General features: G+C 48.0%; 1 protein-coding gene, 1 long non-coding RNA gene and 1 pseudogene across 5 annotated transcripts; 2 read left to right on the top strand and 1 right to left on the bottom strand.

Annotated features, from left to right (window-relative positions):
- Nucleotides 1–2,893: 2,893 nt before the first annotated feature.
- On the bottom strand, nt 2,894–4,747 carry LOC125941419 (uncharacterized). Of its 2 annotated transcripts, none has more exons than XR_007464258.1 (5): nt 4,657–4,747; nt 4,321–4,488; nt 3,985–4,152; nt 3,553–3,648; nt 2,894–3,048 (listed from the first exon to the last, which is right to left on the bottom strand). It is a non-coding gene; the product is annotated as an uncharacterized LOC125941419 (long non-coding RNA). The 2 variants fall into 2 exon arrangements; XR_007464257.1 differs by lacking the exon at nt 2,894–3,048 and adding an exon at nt 3,151–3,216.
- LOC119432560 (oocyte zinc finger protein XlCOF19-like) lies at nt 3,223–5,225 on the top strand. 3 transcript variants are annotated; one of them, XM_049658586.1, is made up of 5 exons: nt 3,223–3,384; nt 3,553–3,648; nt 3,985–4,152; nt 4,321–4,392; nt 4,561–5,225. In XM_049658586.1, exons 1-5 carry the CDS (start codon nt 3,235–3,237, stop codon nt 4,819–4,821), a joined length of 747 nt encoding a protein of 248 aa, XP_049514543.1. In that variant the 5' UTR covers nt 3,223–3,234; the 3' UTR covers nt 4,822–5,225. The 3 variants fall into 3 exon arrangements, with proteins under 3 accessions (XP_049514543.1, XP_049514544.1, XP_049514545.1); XM_049658587.1 differs by lacking the exon at nt 4,321–4,392 and having other exon boundaries at nt 4,489–5,225; XM_049658588.1 differs by lacking the exon at nt 4,321–4,392 and having other exon boundaries at nt 3,985–4,224.
- An 18,965-nt stretch (nt 5,226–24,190) lies between these two features.
- Nucleotides 24,191–24,355, top strand: LOC119434211 (U2 spliceosomal RNA; annotated as a pseudogene).
- Nucleotides 24,356–27,182: the final 2,827 nt, after the last annotated feature.

The raw sequence follows: 27,182 nt of genomic DNA, 5'->3' as shown, positions 1-27,182 counted from the left end.
TCTCTTTATGCCAACTGGACTCCGCCGAAAAGAGGCCACTATGCTTTATCGCTTATGGCTAGGGGTGGCATTCACGAAATCTTATTCATTCCTCATTGGAATGGCCGACAACCCTTTTTGCAATGCCTGTCTTTGCGAGGAGACGCTAGAACATATTCTATGCGACTGTCCTGAATATGATGTTCCGAGACAGTCCCTGGCGTCCGTTCTAGCACACCTGGACAATCGACCACTGTCAATTGAAACCATTCTCGCGTGTCGTCGACAGAAGACATCGCAGCTGAAAGCAACGAAGGGACTGCTTAGGTTTTTAAAGGAAACAGGCTTGGACAAGCGGCTATGACAGTGATGTCACGTACCACGCAAGAGCCCCTCTCCACGGTTAGGGCAGCAAACTAGGCAAAGTATAGTTAAGTGCTTGCCTTTCTTTCCTCCATCCTCTCCCGCCCTATTCTGGCAGCTGCGAAAACGTGTCGCTACGCTGAAGTAACGCTGATGCGATCAAGAGTGCCACCAGTGGTGTGGAAGGCATTGCACTTGAATGGTGCCCGAGATGCGACCGACGGGAAACCGTTCGTTTGTTTATGGTGCTTTCAGGGTGAAATTAGCTCTACGTAGTGCTCGGGCTTGCCTCACGGATTGCGATGGACTTTTCCCGCGAGACAAGCCATAGCCGGCGCGTAGAAAAGGCGCCAAGCGTCTCAACACGTAAATTCTTATGCGTGTTCTATTCCGCTTATGGCGACGTGTATCTGTGAACTATTTTTCCCCGTAATATTCGCAGGGTTGGACTTTGGTGCTGTAAGTACCGTCATCAGATTTGACTGGCAGACGTTTTTATTTATCTCTATTTAGCTGTATATTCGTTACATCCGTTACAATATGTATACTGAAGAAATACACGTTGAAACACAAATTTATGTGCGACGTCTCGACCGGCCATATACTAAAAGTTAGCAACATATGCTTCAAACAGCAAAACACAGGGCCTGTTTCTTAAATTGGAATTTCAAAGAAGACATGAACCAGACAAGACAGACTATTCTCTTGAATAATACGAGGCGGTATATGTGCAGCCTTTGAAGTATTTGCACCCAGTTCAGGGCGCAGGCACCGTATCACAATACAAGCGTTTAAAATGTATTTAATAAACTCCTGTATACCAGAAGGTATAAACAAATGGTAGTCAATAGTACCAGATTGGGCAACATGGAAGGCCTCTAAGATTGTAAAATGCGTGCTGACAGAGTTCCCACTAATGACTAACTAGCTCTCTTATATGCCTCTGGTGCTGTGAATAAAGCTACTTTTTAAAAGCTGAAAGTGTTTGCGTAGTCCCAAATGCATCAATATGATTTCGCGCCATGTAGACTGGAACGTATGAAATAGAAATACTGTTGCCTAACACAAAGGTGGAGGACATCTTGCTCGTTTCACGTAATTTCCTTTGGATCACTGTAGCAAGAATAAGCCGTAGGAACCTAATATATACCAGATCTGTTAGAAAAGTATCCGACCTTCGGCCGAAGAAAAAAAAAACTGGCATAACTGCAGTCTTGGAAACCTAATCACACTCAGTGTGTGCACTCCTTGGGAGTGCACACTTGGGAGTGCACACACTTCTCCCAGCTGTGCTGCCATTGTTGGAAGCATTCCGAGAAGGCCTCTTTCAGAATGGAGTTTATCTCAGCTGTCGTTGCAGCCGTAATGTCTTCTGTTGTCTGAAATCACGCTCCTTTCAATGGCCTCTTGATTTTGCGAAACAGCCAGAAGTCGCAGGGTGCCATATCAGCAGAGCAAGGAGCCTGTTGAACTACAGGAGTCTGGTTTTTCGCCAGAAAGTCTGAATGAAATGCGAGGAATGTGCAGGAGCATTGTCGTGATGGATGCGCCAATTTCCTGTTGACCACAACTCCGGTCTCTTGCGCCGCACAGCATCACGTAGGCGACGGAGGACATCTCTGTTGTACTCTTTGGTGATTGTTTGACCCTGCGGTGCGTACTCGTGGTGTACCACACCGCGGGAGTCAAAGAAAGCAGTCAGCATCACTTTGACGTTGCTGCGCACTTGGCGGGCCTTCTTTGGTCTTGGTGACGTGGAATGCTTCCACTGTGACGACTGGGATTTGGTTTCCGGGTCGTACCTGTACACCGAAGACTCGTCACCAATGATTATGGTGTTCACGATGTCGGGGTCACTGTTTGTGGAATTCAGCATGTCCTGTGAGACTTCAACACGAAGTTGCTTTTGCTCCACCGTGAGCAGCTTCGGCGCCAATTTAGCCGCAAGTCTGTTCATGGCCAAATCTTCGGTCATAATGGAATGTGCAGAAAAGTGCTGCTGCCCACCTCTTCCGCGATTTTTGGGATGGTCGTACGACGTTCCCGCATCACCACAGCGTTCACTTCGGCAATGACCTGGTCATTTCGGCATGTTGATCGCCGACCGGAGCGTGGCTCGCTCTCCACCGATGCGCGGCCGTCTTTAAACCGGTTGCACCACTGCTTAATCTGCGTGCTGCTCATAGCATCGTCACCGAAAGCCGTCTGAATCTTCCGAATGATTTCCACTTGGCTGTCGCTCAGTTTCTCGCAAAATTTGATGCAGTAGCGCTTGTCCAGTCGCTCCGCCATTTTCCTTGTAATAAAAAAATCCGACGAGAGCACTGCGCACAGCCTCACTGAAACGCTGCGTCCCAGCCACTGACGCTATCGTCAGGCGGGAAAAAAATCGCGCATGCTTACGAAGCTTCAAGGTGGGCTGATTCAAGCGTGCTTGTTTCATATCCATCAGGTGTTCGCAGAAAAAAATAAGGTCGGATACTTTTCTAACAGACCTCGTATCTGCTTACAGGATGCCAGCCGGTACAAAGCGAGCCCGACTGGAGTGTGACAGGGAATACACCAGCAACTCGTCAAAACATTGTCAAGTGTGTAGAAAGATTTGCACGAAGAGCTCAAGCCTGCAAAACACACTTGCTTATTCACACTTGTGAAAGGCCCCATCAGTACCGATCGGGCGGCATGAAATTCAAGCGGAAGCAACACCTTGAGGATCACTGCCGAATGCACACAGGCGAGAAACCGTACAAGTGCCATTTGTGTCCGAGTGATTTCAATCACAATACCTCGCTGGACGAGCACCTAATGGCTCACACAGGAGAAAGACCACATCAGTGCCAAACGTGCGGCATGAAATTCAAGCGGAAGCAACACCTTGAGGATCACTGCCGAATGCACACAGGCGAGAAACCGTACAAGTGCCATTTGTGTCCGAGTGATTTCAATCACAAGACCTCGCTGGACGAGCACCTAATGGCTCACACAGGAGAAAGGCCACATCAGTGCCAAACGTGCGGCATGAAATTCAAGCGGAAGCAACACCTTGAGGATCACTGCCGAATGCACACAGGCGAGAAACCGTACAAGTGCCATTTGTGTCCGAGTGATTTCAATCACAAGGCCTCGCTGGACGAGCACCTAATGGCTCACACAAGAGAAAGGCCGCATCAGTGCCAAACGTGTGGCATGAAATTCAAGCGGGAGCAACACCTTGAGGATCACTGCCGAATGCACACAGGCGAGAAACCGTACAAGTGCCATTTGTGTCCGAGTGATTTCAATCACAAGTCCTCGCTGGACGAGCACCTAATGGCTCACACAGGAGAAAGGCCACATCAGTGCCAAACGTGCGGCATGAAATTCAAGCGGAAGCAACACCTTGAGGATCACTGCCGAATGCACACAGGCGAGAAACCGTACAAGTGCCATTTGTGTCCGAGTGATTTCAATCACAAGACCTCGCTGGACGAGCACCTAATGGCTCACACAGGAGAAAGGCCACATCAGTGCCAAACGTGCGGCATGAAATTCAAGCGGAAGCAACACCTTGAGGATCACTGCCGAATGCACACAGGCGAGAAACCGTACAAGTGCCATTTGTGTCCGAGTGATTTCAATCACAAGGCCTCGCTGGACGAGCACCTAATGGCTCACACAAGAGAAAGGCCGCATCAGTGCCAAACGTGCGGCATGAAATTCAAGCGGAAGCAACACCTTGAGGATCACTGCCGAATGCACACAGGCGAGAAACCGTACAAGTGCCATTTGTGTCCGAGTGATTTCAATCACAAGTCCTCGCTGGACGAGCACCTAATGGATCACACAAGAGAAAGGCCGCATCAGTGCCAAACGTGTGGCATGAAATTCAAGCGGAAGCAACACCTTGAGGATCACTGCCGAATGCACACAGGCGAGAAACCGTACAAGTGCCATTTGTGCCCGAGTGATTTCAATCACAAGTCCTCGCTGGACGAGCACCTAATGGCTCACACAGGAGAAAGGCCACATCAGTGCCAAACGTGCGGCATGAAATTCAAGCGGAAGCAACACCTTGAGGATCACTGCCGAATGCACACAGGCGAGAAACCGTACAAGTGCCATTTGTGTCCGAGAGATTTCAATCACAAGTCCTCGCTGGACGAGCACCTAATGGCTCACACAGGACAAAGGCCACATCAGTGCCAAACGTGCGGCATGAAATTCAAGCGGAAGCAACACCTTGAGAATCACTGCCGAACGCACACAGGCGAGAAACCGTACAAGTGTCATTTGTGTTCGAGTGGTTTCAATCACAAGTCCTCGCTGGACGAGCACCTGATGGCGCACGCCGGCAAAAAGCCGCACCAGTGTCCTCTCTGCGCTCGCCGATTTAGTCGAAAATATCACCTCAATCGGCATATGGGAACGCTCGGGTGCAAAAAGTGGCAGCACTTCTTTGAGTCGGGCACAAGTCTTCCTAGGAAAACGCAACCTCAATGAAACGAACACTTCCCTACAGTTCACTAAGCTAAGTGCCGTGCGTGAAGTGCCGTTTTAGTCTTGAGTATGAGATTGAAGCACACAGTATGCAGCTACACTGATGTGATCAGTACTGCGAGTACTACGCTGGTGATTAGTACTACGCTGATGTGATCAGTACCCTTCAAGGAATCTGTCATACTCTGCGAGAACACACAGGATAGGCCGCCCACCAACCCTACGTGGCAGCAGCTCTTTCCAATAATACTATAAAGACGAACACCTGTGACTTTTGGTAGGGAGGCGTGAAAGTGGAAATTCGAGCGCCCAAGGTTTCTTCATTTTTGGTGTTCAATTATGTATGCCTATACACCGTAGTCTCCAGGCTGCATACTTGTAAGATATTCAATAAACACTGAAAGTGCTCCTCATCATTGGGTTTTCATTATTCATTCCGTTTTTATGCTCAAACGTGGACTGTCCCGCAGAGGTCGACTAGAGGTGCAATGCAGGTTGTATATCACTGTGCATTTAGTAGAAGGTACGCTGAGATCTGCCCGCCTTTCTATGGACTCTTTTATTTACGCATATTTTGGCAATATTGGCGCCAATTTGCCAATACTATCTAAATAGAACAAATTTCAATTTCTTCACAGGAAATTGTCATAAAATGCGCTTTTTGTGAGTGTGCAGACGATTGCGCGTCTTACATCTTAGTTGCAGTACTCAAATTCGCAAGGAAAGAAAAGGGGTTAAACAAAAGAGGGGGGTTTAGTCGGCCTCAGGGGGGGGGGGGGGAGGTTACAACCCCCCCCCCCCCCCGTCGGTGCACCACTGCTTCTTTTACCGTCTGCTCGTGTGTGCGCTGCCTCCTCTCTGGCACTACTTCTTCTTCACTATAAGACACTTTCGGTTGACTATCTAACAAACGTGCAAGTCTGGTTGAAGTTTACGCCCGCGCTTGCGTACATCATCTGTCGCACCAGCCACGGTGGTTTGCGGTATATCCGGTACTGGTCTGCGCTATACTTGGGACGGCAATCGTCCGAGGCAGCAGCCGGCATCCGGCACATAGCATGTGTGGCACAACCAGTTGCCGAAGTTGTTGTATAATCGGTAAGACGGCCACAGTGAGCACCGGGAGACTGGGTAGAAAATCCAAAGAAAGCTTCACTTCAACATAAACAACCTAAGATATTATTGCGAATTCACATGCACGTTCACAAAGTGAGTTACTGATCACCATGTCAATTCATCATCTTCCACAGAGACTGCGGAGGGTCATTCTCAATCGATAACTTCATATGAGCCGTGACAGCCTGGGTTTCTTGAGGTTTGAAATGATGAAGCCACTGATTAGCAGCTGATTCTTCAATAAACTGCAAGATCTGAGATTCCGACTCTTCACGGTAAAGCTTTCTCGAATGTGCTCGTTTACTTTACTCTCGCAAAATTCCGGAAGAGGCCAGGGAGGCATTGAGGGCCCAGCAAGAAAACCTGGCTTACAACACTACACACGTGTGTATTTTGTACAGCATGGCTTTAACCATCATGGAAACACTTCAAACTCACAGCGCAGACCGCATGGGCCACAAAAATCACCTGTTGTGTATGTGGTAAATTTTTTTTGAGTCATTACAACCTCAAGAGGCATTACCGCACGCACACGGGAGAAAAGCCCTACTCGTGTGGCGTGTCTGGCGGTAAATTTTCTCAGCAGCATCACCTGAGGAGCCATATGCTCATGCATACAGGCGAAGAGCCGTACAGTTGCCATTTTTGCACGGCTGCATACAAAGAGAGGAGGCGATACCTGGTTAAGCACATCGCCAATCACATCGAAGAAGACTGTGCAGTCACAAACAATGCGGTCACAAGTTCTCACGGAGGAATGTAATCTGTATGGCTTGATAAAAGCCTAGAACTCGGCTTTCCGTCGCACAACTTGCGATCACGGCCGAGTTCCTCAAAATTATTACGTATACCTTCTTGACAAACACACTTGGACCAACCTTATTCCTTCTGACTACAGCTGGAGAGCGGCTAGGCAAGAAATGTTTATCACGGTTATCTCGGGAAACACTGTACGCAGGAACAGCGGTCGGTGTTCTTGATAAATAAATTCGTTTTTTCTCAATTCTCGTGGTCACTAATGGTCTTTAAAAATGCTTTCGGTAGCAAACCCTACTACTAGTGATATATTTTTATCGCGAATAAGGATTAGGGAGATGAATAAAAATCGCGATATCATTTCCGACGTTTTGTGAACGGCCGTGCAGATATTCTTTAAGAGTGTTTGCGAACTCCAGCAATGGTTTCATTACCTCTTGTTGTACCAATGGGACGTTGAAAACAGAAAAATTCAGTTAATTAAACTCAGTACTGGGAACGCTTAGCACTAGGAAGTTCACGTTTTTTTATTCTGACTTTCATAGTACAAAAATATATACATGGCGCTGAAAGTGTAAACGTGTTCTCCCCTTCAGGCCTGGTTCTTACATGTTTCATTATGAGACTTTCTGTCAAGAAATCAAGCACACATAGTGCTTGATTTCTTAGAAATAAGCGTTGAATCAACATAGGGCTGCAACAATATAGGGCTGCGAAAGAAACGTGTAAAGATAGAAACGAGATTCCGGGTCAAGCACGTTTGTAAATGATTTGAGATCTCACCGCTTACTGCATAAACTGTAATATAGGTCAACCGGGAATATACATTAGCGCTTGACCTTGACTTGTGACCTGACCTGACCTCTTACCACTGCGCCCGACGACGACGCACATTGCTCTTAAGATGGCTATAGAAGACGCGAGGTGACTGTACGTCTGTTTTTTCGGTACGAAATCTCAACCTATATTCCGGCCCGTACCGTAGTTAGCAATCACAATGATGAAATGACACAAATAACTGCAGCCAGGCATGCCGATTACTCGTGTGTCTGTGTAGTAGCTATACCTGTGTGACGATTTACCGACATTATCTCGTCTGAAAACTTCACGTCCGTAACTTGACATCCCAAAACGCGACAGACCGACTAGAGCAACAAACCGAATAATTAGGCAACGCACCTTATTAGAAAACGCACCAATAAAGAAGTATTAGTAAGATGTGATCAAAATACACGCACATGGTGTTTTCGTGAGGAATACACTTCACTCCATTTTGGCACAAGTTAAAGCCAGTGACCGAATATATATATATATATATATATATATATATATATATATATATATATATATATATATATATATTGTAAAGGCGTTTATTAGGCACCAGCCTTTTGGACCGACCGTTAGTTCAAGGCCCGAGATCTCAGCACGAGCGGCGTTTCTCGAGGAGAGCGCAGGAGGGATCGACCCACTAGAAAGGGCTGGAGAGCATGACCCACTATGGCGTTCATATCCTTCGCTACAATCACCCCGGGAGCGAAAAGGGAGCCGTCGGGCGACCTAACAGCTGGTCACTATGAGTGGGTCATAGTAGGTCTTGAGGCGCTCAACGTTGACAATGTCGCGTCCACGACGGCGCATGTCCGTAGAAGGTTCAACTGGTTCGATCACGTAGTTGACGGGAGATGCGCGTTCGACGATACGGTAGGGGCCTTCATACTTGGGCACTAGTTTGGATGAGAGACCAGGTGTAGCGGAAGGAACCGAGAGCCACACAAGCGCTCCAGGAAGGAAGGTGGGTGCAGAAGTGGTGTCACCGCGTGTGCTCTTCTGGCGCTCTTGGTCACTGGATGTAATGACCCGTGCGAGATCGCGGCACTCTTCGGCATGTCTTGCCGTGTCAGAAATGGGCGCACATTCGGATGCAGCCGGCCGGTACGGTTGAATTGTGTCGATGGTGTGCGACGGGTGCCGACCGTACAGTAGGAAAAAAGGTGAAAAGCCAGTGGTGCTCTGAGTAGCGGTGTTATAGGCGTAAGTGACGAAGGGCAGAATGGCGTCCCAATTAGTATGGTCGGAGGTGACGTACATAGCAAGCATGTCCCCGAGGGTACGGTTGAAGCGTTCGGTAAGGCCATTGGTTTGGGGGTGCTATGCCACAGTTGTGCGATGAACAACGTGGCACTCCTTGAGAATGGCTTCAACGACTTCGGACAGGAAGACACGTCCGCGATCACTAAGCAGTTCCTGGGGTGGCCCATGTCGCAGGATGAATCGTCGAAGCAAGGAGGAGGCAACATCGCGCGCTGTAGCTGCCGGTAGGGCGGCAGTTTCGGCGTATGTGGTCTAAAGTCTTTTTTAGGGACTTTAATCTGGTCAGGTGGTCGACTGCCACAATTGCCCAGCGATTTCCAGCCGACGTCAGTGGAAGGGGCCCATACAAATCGATGCCGACGCGTCCAAACGGCCGGGTAGGGCAAGTTAAAGGTTGCAGACCGGCTGGCGAGAGGCGGGGCGAAGATTTCCGGCGCTGGCAATCGGGACAAGAGCGAACGAACTTGAGAACGTAGCTGTACATCCCGCGCCAGTAATACCGCTGTTGAAGACGCTGGTAAGTATTGAAAACGCCGGTGTGCGCACACTGTGGATCAGCGTGGAAAGCTGCGCATACTTCGGAACGCAGACTGCGGGGTACCACTAACAACCACTGGCGTCCGTCGGGGTTATAATTGCGTCGGTGAAGCAGGTTGTCGCGAATGGCAAAGTGACGTGCTTGGCGACGCAACGTGCGAGTGCTTCGTTGGGTCGGATTCCGACATCGTCGCGTTGACTCGTCTGCACAAGTCCAGAACATCTTCGATGTAGCTGGTAAATGATTCACCCGGCTGCTGTGCACGTTCTCGCAAACGCGATTCCGCTCGGAGCTTGCGCACCACAGGGCGACCAAACACCGCCACCAAAGAAGTCTTGAACGAGGACCACGTCGGAAAATCGGTCTCATGGTTGCTGTACCAGAGACTGGCGACACCCGCGAGATAGAAGATAACATTGCTTAGCTTTGCGGGGTCGTCCCATTTGTTGTGACGGCTGACCCTCTCATACGTTGTCAGCCAATCCTCCACGTCGGTTTCATCCGCGCCGCTGAAGATATAAGGGTCCCTGTGGCGAGGCACACCAGAGCACATGGCAGACGGAGGAGGCGCTTGCTGGGATGGGGTAGGTGGCACTTGCTGGGACGCGTCTTCTGGCATCGTTGAGCGAAGGGTACGGGATCGAAGCTCCAGGATTCACGCTGAAGGCAGAAGCACTCTCCACCACTTGTAAAGGCGTTTATTAGGCACCAGCCTTTTAGACCGACCGTTAGTTCAAGGCCCGAGATCTCAGCACGAGCGGCGTTTCTCGAGGAGAGCGCAGGAGGGATCGACCCAAAAGAAAGGGCTGGAAAGCATGACCCACTATGGCGTTCGTATCCTTCGCTACAATATATATATATATATATATATATATATATATATATATATATATATATATATATATGTATGTATATGTATAAATAGAACATTGGGTAAGAATAAAATTAGCAGTTTCACCCATCCCTAGGAGATGCGCGCTTGAAAAAACAAAATGAACATATTTCTCTGAAGGGCTTCAGCGCAGTGGACCAAAGCCACGGGCAGCAAAATATTAACGGAACCTCCAGGACCGCAAATTGTCCAAAACAATCGTAGCGTTATGTTTGGATTCGGCTTGCTTCCGCCGCTATAGCGCATATTTTGTACACGTGTTGTGGGAAGAGTAATGCTTGCGTGTATGCCCACAATATATATAAGACAACGGCATACACATACACTGACGTAGTCTCAATATCACAATACATGCACGTGCAGTCTTTGCTTTCCCTCTTGTGTGCTCCCTGTACTTCTACCTCGTGTTTCCTCTTGTACGTGCTTGGTCCCAGTATACAGAGTACGGGTCTACGGGTGGTGATGACACGTAATTTAGTGTTCTCGCTTTGTGAATACCACGTAAGTATAAATGAATGACTCCTCTTTGTCTTGTGGTAGGCACTTGGTCGTCCGCAGAAGGGTTAGGTTGACTCGTATATTGTTTTGCGCCGATGCGAATGTTTGCGCGGGCCTGCCGGCCGCTCTCAAACGTGCACACAATGGGCTTAAACTGCAGCATTGCCTTCGTGGACCACATTTTTGGGCCACGGACGGACGGGGAGAATTTTGGACATACACCTCGTATAATGCTGCGCATTTTAAAAAGCGGTTTAGTAAACATATGTGTAACTATCCAATGCGTACCAATAGTCGCAGCAAACACATGCTTTCTCATCCTAGCTCACAGACTTTGTATGCGTCGGTCGTTTCCCAGCGGTACCGCTTCACCCGAGCCTACAGGGCTAAACGCCCTCTCCCACTCCAACAATTGGGAAGACTAAGGTATATCTCCCTCTCGACGCGTTCACGTGACCGTGTCTAATTAATCCGTCACAATGCGGCCACAAAGCAACCACCGCGTACCACAACGACGACGGAGGGGCGCGAGATTGCCTCAAGGTTGTCACTACCGTGAACGGCGGAGCTGTTCTCGAGGCACCCTACGATGGAGCGAGGATGGGAGCGCCGCCAGTGGCGTTGCAGACATTAGACAGTTTTAGTTTAGCGTTAGCGTAATAGCGGGGTTACGGGAAATAGCGTTACCGTTCCGCAAACGAACTTTGCAGAAAGAGAGTTTTAGTATAGCGTGATAGCGTAGTTTACGTGCGGGACGCTATTCCATTACGCTTTGAATTACGCATACACAGGGCACCTAATTCTATGTGTGTGTGCGTCCGGAAAGTGCGATAGGCAGCGCAATGGAAGCCAGGAGCGCGTTGTATTTTTACTTCACATGTCCGTCGATCTGCAACGAAACAGACAAGCAGTACAAGCTGTCTACCATAGCCTCCGAAATCCTCCTATCTCAGAGGCCATATGCCGTCGTCGCGCCTATCTCCCGACTTTAGCGACAGATGGCGCTCGCATCTCAGAAAAAATTTCTCTCGTTAGGCTTAGGCGCGTTCGAAACGAGAAGCGATCTCGAAAATTCCTCAAGATTAGTCATAACACTCTCTCGGCGAAGCGGCATGAGACTAAGCAAAAGCCGTTTACGCAGTCATTTGCTACGAACGAAGTGAATTCTACAAAAACAACGCCAAATTCAGTTCGGAGCGGGCGACCGGGACCGCCGCCATGTTTTACGTACACTACGTACACCACGCTAACACGGTAACGTTAACTCTGAGAAATAGCGTGCGCACGGTAAACGGTATAGGTCGGTTAGCGTTCTGCGCATGCGCACTTCGATCCCGCTATTCCGGTACGCCCGCTATTCCGGTAACCACGCTAAACTAAAACTGTCTATTGTACCTCGGTGATGAACGAGTTGAGACCGACGGGAAATGTTTGGATTTAGTAAGCGCCAAGGGAAACTTTGAGTAACGTCACTTTGAACTGACGAGTAGTCGAACAAGGAATCTCGCTAGATCGAACGTTTCGACAAGATTGATTGTCGGCGTCAGCGACACTCGTTGCTCGACTACTTCTGATTGCCTGGAGCCTCTATCTTCCCGTGAACTTTTCTCTTGTTTGAATAACCTTAGCTTGACATTTACCCTCGGTTCTCTTCAGACCAGTGCATACACACCATAGGTCGGCGCACTCACTCATGAGTGCACTCACTCACACTCACTCGCACTCATTTCAAAGGCGTGAGTGCGAGTGCGAGTGAGTGCCAGTGAGTGTGAGTGCAGGTGAGTGCGAGTGATTGCCTGTGATACACACAGCAGCTCAGCCCAAACGTTCCCGGTTACATTGTGGCTTAGGCGGTGTGCTGCTGAGCACGAGGCCGCGCTATCTATTCCCGGGAACGGCGCCCGCGTTTCAATGAGGGCGCAATGCAAAAAAAAAAAAAGAAAGAAAAAAAAACGTATGGGCTGCAATGGGTGCACATTACAGAACCTCACACGGTAAAAAAAATTATTCCGGAGTCCCCAACTGCGGCGTGCCACATAATGGGATGAGCGGTTTTGGCACGTAAGACCCAGAATTTATTATTTCTTTCTTCAGCAGAAGTGCTCAAGAAATGCTAATGCCCGTGCACCTATGCAGGACAGCCGCCTCAGAGCAGCACACAGTAAACTGCAACCTACAAATAATGAAGGTTACTTTCCTTTGATCCCATCTTTTGCACCATCGAGGTGCGCGGCACCTGCAAAAGCCGCTGGCGGCATTTCTAGTCACGCCAACGTTGTGAGAATTCCCGTAGCTGCAAAGCACTCTTCCTGCATTGCAGCAGCAGCTGTCTCACGTGCTGTGTCGCTCAAACAAGTCATATCCACGTATTGTTAATACCCTCTCTGAAATCGCCGTGGTAGGTGCCGAGCAGTTGTGGCGCTATGCTACTGAACTCGATGCTATACGCTACTGAACCCGCGGGTGCAGTCGTGACCATGGCGGCCGCATTTCGATTAGGGCGAAATGCAAGAGCACTTGTGTAGTACATAAGCTTGCTGCACGTTAAAGAAATTTTACGTGGTAAAAATTAAGCCGGAATTCGAAGAACTACGTAGGGTGGCGGATAATCAAATGATGGTTCTGGAAGGTAAACCCCGTAGAATTTAGGCACGCCCTCCGAGGAGCTTTAGAGCGGAGCTAAGCCTCGCGTGCGCGTTCATTGTACTGTCCTTCGTGCGTAACATCCAGCATTGTGATAGCCATTATATGGACACTCCACGCGCATTTCTGCCATCGGCGTCGACGTCGCCGTGAGGTTCCGCATAATGTCCAAGGGCGATAACATCGTCGCCGCGCGCCGTATGCTGTATGTGCGAGCAAAAGCGTGCGAGGGTGCGCTGGCGATGGCGGCTCAATCTTGCGCGCTCTAGGGAGGAAAGCGAGGAGGAAGCGCACCGTCTGCCGTGCGCGCAAGGCTCCGGGGAGAGGGGAAAGGGGGGGGGCGCATTGTATACCGGCGGTTGTTGCGTAAGGCGCTGCCGCGCGGGCCGCCCTATCTTGAAAGCCATCTGCGACGAGGTCGGCGTACGCCATGCGCTGTGTTTGGACGGCTTATAGTTCGAGTTGATGCGAGAGGCCGCCTGAAGGTCAGTTCGCTCTCTGCTGCTGCGCGCTTCCTCACTCCAGCGCGTTGACAGCGAGTGCCCGCGGTCATCGAATGAGATATGTGTTCATGTTTGCTGGTACGCGCGTGACGCCTTACTTGTTAATTTAGTTAGTAAGCCTATGTTTACAAGTTTATGCAGTCAATAAAACAACTAGCTTTACTTCGTAATAGCTGTCTTCTAATTTCCTATCGCAATCCATGCTTCGGTTTGTCGTCCGAAACTGCGACTTTTTAAACTAGCAAATCGCTGCAATTGCACAGCACGAGCAAACCAAGTAATTTTAATTTTAATTTTCGAGGGCAGTGTCATCAAGTGGTTACTTTCACTAAAACACTAATATGTCGCGGTTTCTTCATCCACTTCCTTAAAAAAAAACTTGCCCTTGCACCTTTCACATTACCGCACGCACACGCGCGAACAGTCATTTGACTGCGGCATGTGCGGCATGAGATTTCGTCATAAAGGAAACCTCAAGAGGCATTCGCTTGTATTGCACAAAGACGCGCAGGATCGAGAAGTCGTCGAAGGGTCACCTTAGCATGGCATCATACACTTCGAAGCTTGACAAGCACGTCCTCAAGCACGTCGCACCTGACGGTGACATCGACATCAGTGCAGCCACTAATTCGCCCGAGAAGAGTATTCTCTGAATGTAACCATGGTGCCAAGACACATCGTGTGCCTTTGCAGAAATTGTGGTCTTGGCGCAACTGCTGTACTAATTACTAAGTACTAACTTCTTGACAAACAGAAATGGGCCAATCTTATTGCTTCTGACTACAGCTGAAAAATTCCTACGAATAAAAGGCTTACAGTGATTACCTCAAAGAATACTGTATGCTAACTCTGTGGTTGGCTTCTTTGAAAAACACACCCGGCCTTATCAGTCCTTTAGCCATGGTTAAAGTGAACTTTATATGCCTCCAATCTAACAAAATAGCGAGATATCGCTTTTGGAAAAATAGTAATAAGGAGAGTTTCTGGAGTATAGTTCGATTATTGAAATGTCTTAAAGTGCCGCGCGGATATTCTCGAGCATTGCTTGGCAATGGTATGAATGGTTTGAGTGCTTTGCGTTGTATAAACAAAACTAGTAAAACTGGTAAATACTTGTTCAATCGAGGCAGCTCAATACTCTAGTGAGGAAAGACATGATAGTTAAGGAGGAAGTACGGCCTCACCAGTCGGCTTGGCTGGTGCATAATAATTGTAAATTATAACTTTTATGCGTCTACATAGAGATCTATGATGATGATGATTTACTGGCATCCCTTCGAAACGGGGTGGTGACAAATACAGGGAGTAACCTAGCCTGTTTGATTTCATCAGGTATACGGTACATGTTCTTCATTCTTGCATTTTTGTATACATATACCTAATATTTTTTCTTTTCCCTCAAGCGTTCTCTATCTACATTTTATCGCTACCTATACTTGTAATGGATCCAGTAGTATACATTTCTTTCATTCTTTTTTCCAATATTGTAAGAGTCGCTTGCTCACCGGGACGGCTGACAGGTTAAATCTTCCGTTCACTTTAAATCCGAGCGCTCCTGGAAGATGCAAGTTACCTCCGGTTCTCAATGGGTGAATCCCTTCGCATTTCATTAGGAGGTGCTGAGTGGTCTCCGGATGTTGCTGCAGCATACACATGCCTCATCTTGTCATGAATGTTTGCTATAGTACCCGCCGTGGTTGCTTAGTGGCTATGGTGTTGGGTTGCTAAGCAGGAGGTCGCAGGATCGAATCCCGGCCTCGGCCGCCGCAATTTCGTTGGGGGCGAAATGAGAAAACACCCATGTACTTAGATTTAGGCGCACGATAAAGAGCCCCAGATGGTCCAAAATATTCTGGAGTCCCCTACTACGGCGTGCCTCCTAACCAGATCGTAGATTTGGCAAGTAAAACCCCATAACTTTTGTTATCGCCTCTCCCAACGCTGGATGTCTTTGTCGACTCCATGTTTTCTATTGCTGAGAGGCAAACGTTCGGAACGACCGCAACTTTTCGTCTTCATGCCCGTCGCTGGTGCTGGCGTTATTGCAGAGGTCTTGTTCTCTTGTTTTCAAAACCGCATGCGTAGTCCTCGTCATCGTCGCTGAGACACCTGCCACCATTCTCGCCTTGTGGTGAGAGACGCGCCATTGGCCGACAGCATTCATTAACAGAATGTGCATCCGTTATATGCAACGAGTGCAGCAGCCCGCAATTATTTCACACACCCCTTCGAAGGCTGCACCCTTGCTGAAACGTAAACAAAGCAGGTGAGCGCCCTATGCTTAATGTTACATTGCAAAAGAACCGAATGAAATTGAAAATTCAAATCAGCGCCGGCGTCTCGGCAGACGTCGACTTTCTGACGGCTCGCCTCATTTCACCAGCGCTGCGAAATCAAGTACTTTTATTTGTTGGCCACTAGGTATGTGGCGAAAATGCGACGCCGGAGTTTAGGGGTCAAGCTATGAAGCACAGCCAATAAATGCGAGGTTAATTAAAACCAAAGTTAACCATTTCTGAAGAAAAAGGAATGGCGGACTGGTGCAACACATAAATAACACCGAAACCCCGGCTCAATTGTAAGGTGTATGGCATCTGAGTACCCTAATCGTGCAACGGTGCAATGTCTGCATCGTGCTCAACTGGCTCAACTGCTTCCCTTGCTTGCAATTTTCTTTGTGACTTTGTAATGTCATCATCATCATCATCATCAGCCTATATTTTATGTCCACTGCAGGACGAAGGCCTCTCCCTGCGATCTCCAATTACCCCTGTCTTGCGCTAGCGTATTCCAACTTGCGCCTGCAAATTTCCTATCTTCATCATCCCATCTGGTTTTCTGCCGTCCTCGACTGCGCTTCCCTTAACTTGGTATCCATTCTGTAACCCTAATGGTCTACCGGTTATCCATCCTACGATTTACATGGCCTGCCCAGTTCCATTTCTTCCGCTTAATGTCCGCTTAATGTATTCCGCTTTGTAATGTGCTCTCCTTCATCTCGCTTCCATCTTCCAATTAGCCACAAGTTTGCTCAGAAACCTACAGATACCCTCCGATGTAAAAGCGATGCTGTACTTCATGAAATACCAGTATTCCTTATCACGTCTCGTAATCCCCGTGCATTCTTTTCATCGGCATTTCGGAAATGCTTTATCGCGCCGTATATATGCTAGGGAGTTAACATGCTAATGTCGTTGAGTGAAAGCAGATGTCACGTGTGGCACGTGAATATCGGGCCCATCAGGCACCGCTTGGCATCGCAGTTCGGAGACTGCGCTCGGCCACTGCAGCAAGTTTGGCAGTATTGCGGTGGTCGCTCAAACTGCGTCAGCGCCAAAAGTATAGGCCCCATTGTTTGTGGCTCGCGCGCTTCTCGAGATGAAGTAAGTGCTCCGGGCGAAATTCCTGCTGAAATGTTGTCCCTAAACATAGGCTGTGCTGTTTCTAAGAAGCATCCATTAATGGCCGACGGGGAAACATCCGGCCCCAGCTTTCTGGCGCCCGAAACCACCGGAACAAAGACAAGCGTTGCTGTTGCTGAGATCCGTTCAGCCATCGTCGAAGATAATGGTAGGTGAGTGCTTCCGCTGGAATTTTACAAGAGGAACCAATGTGGGATGTAAAATGACGCTGAGTCGAATATGTGTTTCTTTGAAAGGCATATACGTAATTTGTAATGATTTTTTTTACATTTAGCGCACCTTAATCCCTGTATTTTCCACTTACGTTTGTCGCGCGGTTAGGCCTCTCAGATATTGCCAAATTCCCGCCGAACTTTTTTTCCGATTTTATTTTTGGGGGGTTTCTCGAGCATTTCTTGTTATAACTGCTCAAACAAATATTAACAGCGGCAGGTGTGAGTGATTCCTGCAACACTAAACCGATTTATTAAGACAACAGCAGGCTGTCGCAGAAAGCAGCACCATGTTGCGAAAAAAAAAAAAAACTTTATTGCAATGCACACAACGTCTGCGTCGTCCGGTACAGTATTGCCCATATTGTTGGCTCTGCAATTAACGCACACTCTCAAAAGCTTATGTAGACCGCGAAACCCAGAAGATATTGTCAAACCTCAGAGTTGGGCAATAGCACCATGGTCAGAGGATTCGGCTCCGGATTGCACGATGCCAAAGGGACATGAGCCCCAATATTAGCGATGGTGGTAGGAAAAGTTTTGCTTTGAGCGTGGAAGCGCACCACCGAAATCATTCGCTCTTCTATTGGTGCTATGTGCAAGCGCATAGCGGAGGCCAAGAAAAGAAGACACGATGTTGTATTCGTGTCTTTTGGGTTCATGTATCTCCGCAAAACGTTCGCGCTTCAAACCAAAAATGATGGAGCACTAACAAGCTCAATAAGTCACACTTACAAGTTACGTGGTTATAACGTGCAGGTAATATGTATATTCAAACCATCCTGTAATATTGCCAGACAGATCACCACCGGAAAACCGCCTATACCACCCGCAGACTAGTGGCCTCGTAAGAGCACCTCAATAAGAACCATCGCCGACTTGTTTACGCCGACGTCGCCCAGAGGAATTGGAATGTCATCCATTCGTACGTAACCTTCGCTTACAGCATGGCAGTGCAAGAAACAACGCAGATGTGATGTCGTTCAAGCCGGTTTACGGAAAGAATCTGGCAACCATAGTTGCCGGATTCAACGACATTAGCACGTAAACTCTCTAGCATATATATCGTGCGATAAAGCTTTCACACGTCAGCGACGAAGGCAATTTTTGACGACGTCGATTTCCTCCACCACGCCCAAGTAGCACAACTCATCCGCCTGCGCATCAAGAACCAGGAAAGAATTGACAGCCGACACTACAGCGTACGATCACGCAACGGGGAATGCAAGCCTGGCAACCGCGTTTGGGTTTGGGCCCCAATAAGCCCACAGCGACTCAGTGAAAAGCTTCCACGACACTTTTTTTGGACGTACAGTGCCGTCCACTGCTCTGTAGAGTGCGCGAGCGGCTGGTGATGATGATGATGATGATGATTTATTGGCATCCCCTTTGAAACGGGGTGGCGACAAATAGTCACCTAGGCTCTTTGATTTAATCAGGTATACTATACATGTGCTTTATCTAGCATTTTGTATACCTCTTATTATTATTTTTCTTTGTGCCCAGGAGCATGAGCGGCCTAATAGACATGCAGAACTGCTTACCCAAATCATCACTTGCGCACCGCAGTTTCCCTCTCTCTCTATCTCATCTTTCTATTCCCTCTTTACCGTCCCCCAGAGTAGGGTAGCCAACCAGACGCATTTCTGGTTAACATCCCTGCCTTCTCTTTCTCTCCTCCTGCGCCTCCTCCTCCTCCATAGAATGACGCGTATCGGCTGATAACGCGCCAGTACTATCGCAACAAATGAAGCGCGCTCACGGACTGTTAGAATGAAGAAAGGCGCTTACGAACAGCACTTCTGCTTAAATGCAACACGCCCCAGTTTGAATGGCATTGTGTACAACTCAGCGCATGCTCCTGGGCACGCTATATCGGATCCAGCAACCACCGCCACGTGTGGCACCGCCGATTAAAGAAGTAAAGCCCATGGGAAAAAAAAAACACAAAACAAAGTAGCGCTATACGTGTTACTGTGCGGTGGCATCCTCTCTTGGGTATTGTAGTTTATAAATCAAGTTAGTTGAGACACGAAGCCCGTGGAGCATGGCGCTTGGCCGGAGAGATGGGGTTGCGCAATTATTCCGCAAGGGCACACCAGGCTGGTGCGGTAGGAGCGGTGTAGTGGTAGATGTTCGAGAGAAGCAAAAAGCAAAAATACGAAAAGTAACGCTGAGTACGACAATGGAATGTATGTAGAAGTGGTGCGATTTTGTCGTGTCTGAAAGAGTGAAAATATCCAGTATTGAATCAGCCAGCCTACAGAAGTGCTGGGAGTTTGTTTAGATGCATGATATAAAGCCCCTGAAGAAGAAACCTATTTTTTATCAGGGGTTTTAAACTGACAGATTTATGCCGATTGTGCAGTGACCACTTGTTCACTATTTTAAGGGTACACCGTGTCATGGAAGTGCTTTATAGAGGATTTAAGACAGGAAAACGCTTGTACTGGCAAAAATCATCCCCGCATGCAAGCAGGGCCGTACGCGAGTGCGTTTGCATGCAGACGCGCTCAGCATTGACGCGTTTATGACGCTCCTGAAGGCAGCGCCACAGCGCTGGCAATGGACATCCGGGTAACCTCGCTGACGCTGAGAAATCGCAGGTGGTCACATGTGACGCGCGATCTCTTCGAAGGTCGACCAAGCACCATTTTGAATGTCCACTCGCTTTTGCGTTGTTTACTTGATGCAACGCGGCAGGCGCGCAGAGGCAGTGGCGGCGAAGCCCTGGGACGATGGGCGCTGAAGACGCTGCGAGAGCGCGCCAGTTCCGCCAGGCCACGGAGCCCGGCGATACTCGTGGCTCTCGCGTCAGTAGTTTCCTTGTGGACGCCGCAAAGGCGCTGCTGCAGCTGCTAAGAGAGGAGGCGGGGGCGAAGGCGCGCACTTGGCCAAACTTTGCGCTATTTTAGTTTTTAACAGCAAAGCTGTTCTAAGTCGAGCCTTCGCCGTCTGTCCGTCCAGCGGTGTCACGCAGGTGACGTGACCAGGAGAGGAAGTCTTGTATATTGATCTGAATAAAGTTATTATTATTATTACTATTATTATTTATATATGATGATTATATATTATTATTATTATTAAATGCGAAGCATTTCTTGGCGAACATTTGCCACTTTGACAGTATCTATCTAACTATCTAGCCGCCAACGTCTTGGTGCTCTCAAGGTCATATCGTTAGCATGGTAATTACCAAAATTGGAATAGCACGAGCAGAGTGCATGACGAACATAAATGATAGGTTATGACATGAATATCATGACATGCGTGTCATTTAGGTCATGAAACAGCTGCCTACGTCTTGGTGCTCTCATAGTCGTTTCGTTAACTTGGTAGGTACCAAAATTGGCATAGTATGACAACAGTGTATAGCGAACGCAAATCATAGGTCATGTCATGAATTTCGTGACATGCGTGCATCTAGGTCATGCAATACTCGCCTAAAATGACAATGACCAAGCGAAAAAAATATTTTAACGCTCAAAAACCACCGAAATGCATTCTGAGGAGGGTACTAAGTGAGGAAACACTAAAGGATGGCGGTAGAAGCCATAGTCATCACCATGACTCTGCAAAAATGACTGACTCAGCGAAAGAAGACTAACACTCAAAAATCAATCTAATGGGTCTGGATGTGTTACAAAGTGAAGGAAAAGCCATAGTCATGACTCGTGAGCATGACTAAGGCTTTCGCCTTAAGGTATTTTAGGCCTAGCTAAAGGGAGTCCTCAGGACTCGCGACATGAATGTCGTGACATGCGTGTCATGTAGGTCATGAAACAGCCGCCTAAGTCTTGGTGCTCTCATGGCGTTTCGTTCACTGCTTCGCATAACATCGATTCCCACAGGGCGTGGGATCGGCCGGTTTTTTATTAAAAGGAGAGGCGCGTTGGGGGAAGGAGGCGACGAATGAGAGGCCGCGCTGAGCGCGAAGAGGAGAGGCGATTGGTATAAGAGAAGGTGTTTCTGTGCAGCGCGCCCTTTCCCTTGAGGAAGAGGCTGCCTACCGCGAGCGTCAGTGAAAGTTGGCTCGTGAAGGAGCTCCTCGCTTGCTTTCATTACTGGCGCGCAAAAGAGGCGCGCAGCAACTTGCAAGCGAAAAAAAAGCAAGGCAACGCACAAAGAAACTTCACTCAAAAGAAAAAAAGCACACTGAGAGAACCGCAAATATGTAGCAACACTAACAAGGCAACGCGCAGAGCTGCTGCCGACACCGTCGGCGTTTCCCCGCGTTCGCGCCGAACGCACGCGGTGTGCGTGATTGCAGCCGATGCCTCTGGGTGTGGCTTGGCAGGTTTCGACCAGACAACTGGACACTCGTCGGGTAGCGTAAGGGATAAAGAAATGGTTTGCAGTAGTACCAGATTGGGCAATCCAGAAGGCCTCTAAGATTGTAAAATGCGTGCTCCCAGAGTTCCCTCTAATGACCAAGCAGCTATCTTAGAGATATCTAAAGCTGTGACTAAAGCTACTTTTTTGAAAGCTGAAAGTGCTCGTGTACTCCCAATGCCATCAATATTATTTCGCGCCATATAGAGTGGTAATGTATAGATATAGATGTACTATTAGCCTAACAGGAAGGTGCAGGACACCTTGTTCGTTCCACGTTATACTTTGGATGGGGGTAACAAAGATACGTCATGTGAATATTTTTTTTGCTTACAGGATGCCAGCCGATACAAAGCAAGCACGAGTGGAGTATGGAGGGGAAGACGCCGGCGACTCGTCAAAAATGTGTGAAGTGTGTAAGAAGGTTTTCACCAAGAATTCCAGCCTCCGAAAACATCGCCTCATTCACACAGGTGGAAGGCCGCATCAGTGCCCGGCGTGTTGCATGAAATTCAAGCGGAAGCAGCACCTCGATGATCACTGGCGAACGCACACGGGCGAGAAACCCTACAAGTGTCATTTGTGTCCGAATAATTTCAATCACAAGTCCTCGCTGGATGAGCACCTGATGGCGCACGCCGGCAAAAAGCCGCACCAGTGTCCTCTCTGCGCTCGCCGATTTAGCCGAAAATATCACCTCAATCGGCACATCGGGACGCTGGGGTGCAAAAAGTGACATCAATGCTTTGTGTCAAGAAGGGATCTTACTACGAAACGTAACCTCCATGAAACGAGCGCTTCTGCAGAGATCACTATAGACTTCGAAGTGGCGTATGTGAAGTACCACATTTAGTCTTGAGAGCGAGCCTAAAGCGCACAGAACGCAGCTACGCTGATGTGATCAGTACAGCGACGAATTGACTCATCGAGGAATCTTTCTCGCGAGAACATAGAGAAAAATACGCGTCCACCTATACTCTATGTGGCAGTAGCTCTTTCCAATAATATTACAAAGATGATCACCTATGAAATTAGGTAGGTAGGCAGGCGTGAAACTGTGGAAATACGAGCACCCAAGGTTCTTATTTTTGGTGTTCAAATATGGATGCCTGTACCAGAAGCTGCAAGGCTGGCTATCTGCATGGTTTCCAATAAACAGTGAAAGTGCTCTTCACCATTGGGGATTCATTATTGATTGCGTTTTTATTAAGCGTGGCCTGCCACGCCGAGGTTGACTAAAGGTGCAAGGTAGATTGCTTAGCACTGTGTATAGTGGCAAGCAGTAGAAGGTACGCTGAATATTCCAGCCTTTCTATGAACCGCGTATTTAGGCATATTTTGGCAAATTTGACTAGAGTGTCGCATAGTGGTTGTGTAGCCGAAAAGTCTGTCTTGACCTTCTTGGCTGTGTTAAGCTAGAAAATGCTGAAGTTTCTGCTCCTTTACTGTACCTTTACCTTTAGAGAAATATAAAGAAATTCTCGAGTGACATTATTTCGTTTAAGCTGAAGATCTTCATCACTCACCTCAAAACAGGCACATATTGATGCGTTGATTATGTGTACGTAGAAAGAAAGAAAATTTTATTTGCACGATGTGAACAGTGGCATCGAGCAGCAGGACCAATAGCAGGGCAGCTGATGCAGTGTTCAAACTTCGTATCGCTGCTAACAACAGTTCTTGGTGAGAGCGTTTGTGGCCCGCTGCACGCGGACAAGTGTGTTCCAATAATGCACGCGCAGCTACCCAGCAGCAACGACAATGCGCGTGCGCGCGGTGATAGTAGCACGCAGTGAAACGTAGTACGCCGCGCTCGCTCCACTACAGAGCCGATTGAGCAGAGCGTGAGTTTGCGTCCACCTGCCTCTTTGACGTTTCTTGCAGACAAGCTGACTGCGCATGGCTCGCGTCTCTGGAAGATGCGCTTGTCAAAAATACAAAAAAAATTAAAATCAGTGCCATTCCACTGTGAAGGTGGATGACCAGCGAAGCTCTGTCTGTGGTTATGGACGTTGCTCCGGTGAAACGTTCCAAGTTTGCGGGATCTTGACACATGGACGGTTCGCATTTATTTCAACCTCGCAGTCCTGGCGGGCATGCTGGTTACGCTTGGCGTCCGCGGGGCGCTCATCCACGGTGGTCACCTTCCGCCGCCGCGCCCTTTTCTGTTCACGCCATCGTTCTTGGTAGGCACGCTTTTCTTCTTCATACCGTACAACACGAGGCCTAACCATTTCACAATCGGAGCAGAACTGAGGAAAGGAGCCTACGTTGAGCATGACGTCAGGAGACAGAAGACACTCAGGTTGGTAGGCACTAGTTTGAACACGCGGGATGGCGTACACGTGTACGGAGCAAACGTAGACACGGCTGACGCTGGTCAAAGTGTAGTATCTGTTCTTACGGGCTTAATATCTGGCACGGGTTGTATTTGGACCCAAGATATTAACTTATTTTTCCAAGTTGGCGGAGTGCTCGAAGCCTGCTTTACCACCGCCGCGGGTATTGCACTATCTTCGGGATCGGCCCACAGGGGAAATTTCTCTGTCGATGCGACTCGATAGACGGACGCAACAACTTCCAGAACCTAGCCATATACAGCTTCGCTGTAAAAATTGCGATTTAGCACACTTCGGCGTAGCAACATGAGCGGAGCGTGACCGTCAGCTAAAACTGTCTAATGATTCGCCCTTCTTGAGGAACTGCCGCTTTATTGTAACCCATACTTACTCGAGGCATTGCTGACAGCACCCCTGCGACATTATTCAAATATTAAACCTACACTTCCGCTCTATTCTATAGTCTAAAATACGATTGAGTGCTTCGTTGGAAAAGTTAAGCGGCTTCTTTACAGATGTTATTACAATCTACACGAGCTGTTCTTGAGAAGTTGCAGAAAAGCCTTGTGCTGCGGTTGCTGCTGAACCAAGGAAGCCCTACATTTGAGCGCCTATTCGTCGCCTCCGTATGCAGTTCCGTTGCTTGCAATGGTGTTATTACCAATCGACGCATCCATCTGAAACCCTATACGGCTGCAACTGTGCGAATCCGTTAATGACGCCACTTGTTGCCGGCCGTGCTTTAGTTTGACTAACTTGCTGCTGTGATTCGCGCTTCTCGAACAGCGTCAATTCGAATTTCTATTCAAACGAATGATTTTCTTTGAGGTGGGGTAGTTTGGGTTGGGTTCTACAACTTCATGATGTAGCTGCACACGCGAACAAGCGTCGGCTCATGTGAAAAAAAAAGAAAAAGAAGAGACTGGACGAGGGACGTTTGTTCATGCTGTCCAGACTACATCGCCATTTTCCTCGACGTTGCCATCCACTAATGTTTCCTGCAATAACCACTAGAGGGAACACTGACGCTGCGATCGTTTAGCCGCCATGGGAATGATGGGTAGTACATGGATTTGTCTTGTCTTCGCGCTTGTCGATTCAGACGCTCCTGTGGCTTTCTTTATTATACGCTTTATCTGCCTTCATTGTCGTAAATTTGAAAGCAACCTATACTTTTTTTTTATGCAGTAGCTAACAAGAGACTCTGAACACGCATAATCGCTGCTAATTGCAGTGGTTCTGCGTGCCCGTGCATCCAAAGCGTAATGGTTTCAATGTCGCGTTTCTGTGATAAAGGTCCTTGTGCTCGAATTCTGCCGTTGGACAATTGTAATAATTTTTGTTTAAATATTTGTAGCGCAGTACTTTGTTGCATTATTTTACAACATAACAAAGCTGTTTAAAGCCAGAAGGACAATGTTTAGGCGAATGCACGAACTACCCTTCATTCCTATGCTATCTGAACCGCTCTGCTTGCAGCGTTTGTATACACGGGCGCCACAGTTGCTTCTAGTAATTGTATGAAATTCTATGGTCGGCGGCTATGCTGGCGCGAAAGAAGACACCGGGCAAGCGCGTAAGCTATCTAAGCGAGTTGAGGGATTTGCATTCGTCTACAAACGGCAACTATATTTGGGGCCCACCTTTAAAAATCAAAATAAATTCTGGAATCATCATCATCATCAGCCTATATTTATGTCCACTGCAGGACGAAGGCCTGTCCCTGTGATCTCCAATTACCCCTGTCTTGCACTAGCTGATTCCAAGTGGCGCCTGCAAATTTCCTAACTTCATCACCCCACCTAGTTTTCTACCGTCCTCCACTACGCTTCCCTTCTCATGGTATTCATTCTGTAACCATAATGGTCCACCGGTTATCCATCCTACGCATTCCATGTCCTGCCAAGATCCATTTTTCCCCCTTAATGTCAACTAGAATATCGGCTATCGCCGTTTGTTCTCTGATCCACACCGCTCTCTTCCGGTCTCTTAACGTTAGGCCTAACATTTTTCGTTCCATCGCTCTTTGTGCTGTCCTTAACTTGTTCTCGAGCTTCTTTGTTAACCTCCAAGTTTCTGGTCCGTATGTTATTACCGGTAGAATTCAATGATTGTACACTTTTCTTTTCAACGACACACGATCTGATCATGAGGTACGCCGTAGCGGAGGACCCCGCAAAACAATTCTACCGGCTGGTGTTCTTTAACTAGCACCCAATGCACGGTACACGAGAGTGTTTGCATTTCGTCCTCGTAGAAAAGCGGCCTCCGCGGCCGGGTTTCGATCCCGTGCCTCGGGCTCAGCAGTCAACGTCATAACCACTACACCATTATGGTGGGTAAGGGACAACTTTTCTTCCCAGTCCAGAGAAATCTATGGAACGAAGCGCATGGCTTCTCCCAATGTACCACGATAGAGTTTCCTAAATTGATTACTAATGTTCACATTTCTCTGGTTCAAGTTTAGCTCTACTTGATTTAGTGTTACGCTAACAATGCTATGGAAAAAATGAGCAAAATGAGAACAATGTGAAAGCAGGAGCCAACGTTTCGAGAAATAGACTTGTCTTTTTCAAAGTCTGAAACGGACAAGTCCACTTGTCGAAACGTTGGCTCCTTCTTTCACCTTGTTCTCGTTTCGCTCATCGTCTTGAATTTCCATCTCCTGCGTTCCCCGTGTTTTCCTATAATGTTATGGTAAGTCGTACATAAGATAAGGCTATTTTGCATTTGGAATATAACCTTTTTTTTCATTTTATGGACCCCACGACGTTTCTTGCGCCCCTGTCTTGTACAATAAATAGGGTGAGTGCTCTTGCGCAATATAAGTGAGGGAGTAAGCCCAGTCGGTGAAGGACCGAGTGTGACGGGAGTAGTGAAGAAGAACGGCAATATGAACGGGGCTGCTATGAAGAGGTATCAGGAGAAAATCAGACGCAAGGAAAACAGAGAAGGGAATGCACATTTAATGGAAACTATCGTGACAGAACAATAAACACGTACATATCTAAAGATGTAA

The sequence above is a fragment of the Dermacentor silvarum genome, chromosome 11 (assembly GCF_013339745.2).
Source record: "Dermacentor silvarum isolate Dsil-2018 chromosome 11, BIME_Dsil_1.4, whole genome shotgun sequence".
Classification (NCBI taxonomy): Eukaryota; Metazoa; Arthropoda; class Arachnida; order Ixodida; family Ixodidae; genus Dermacentor; species Dermacentor silvarum.
The sequence above is the reverse complement of the archived record's forward strand: the minus strand, read 5'-3'. Positions and strand labels throughout refer to the sequence as shown.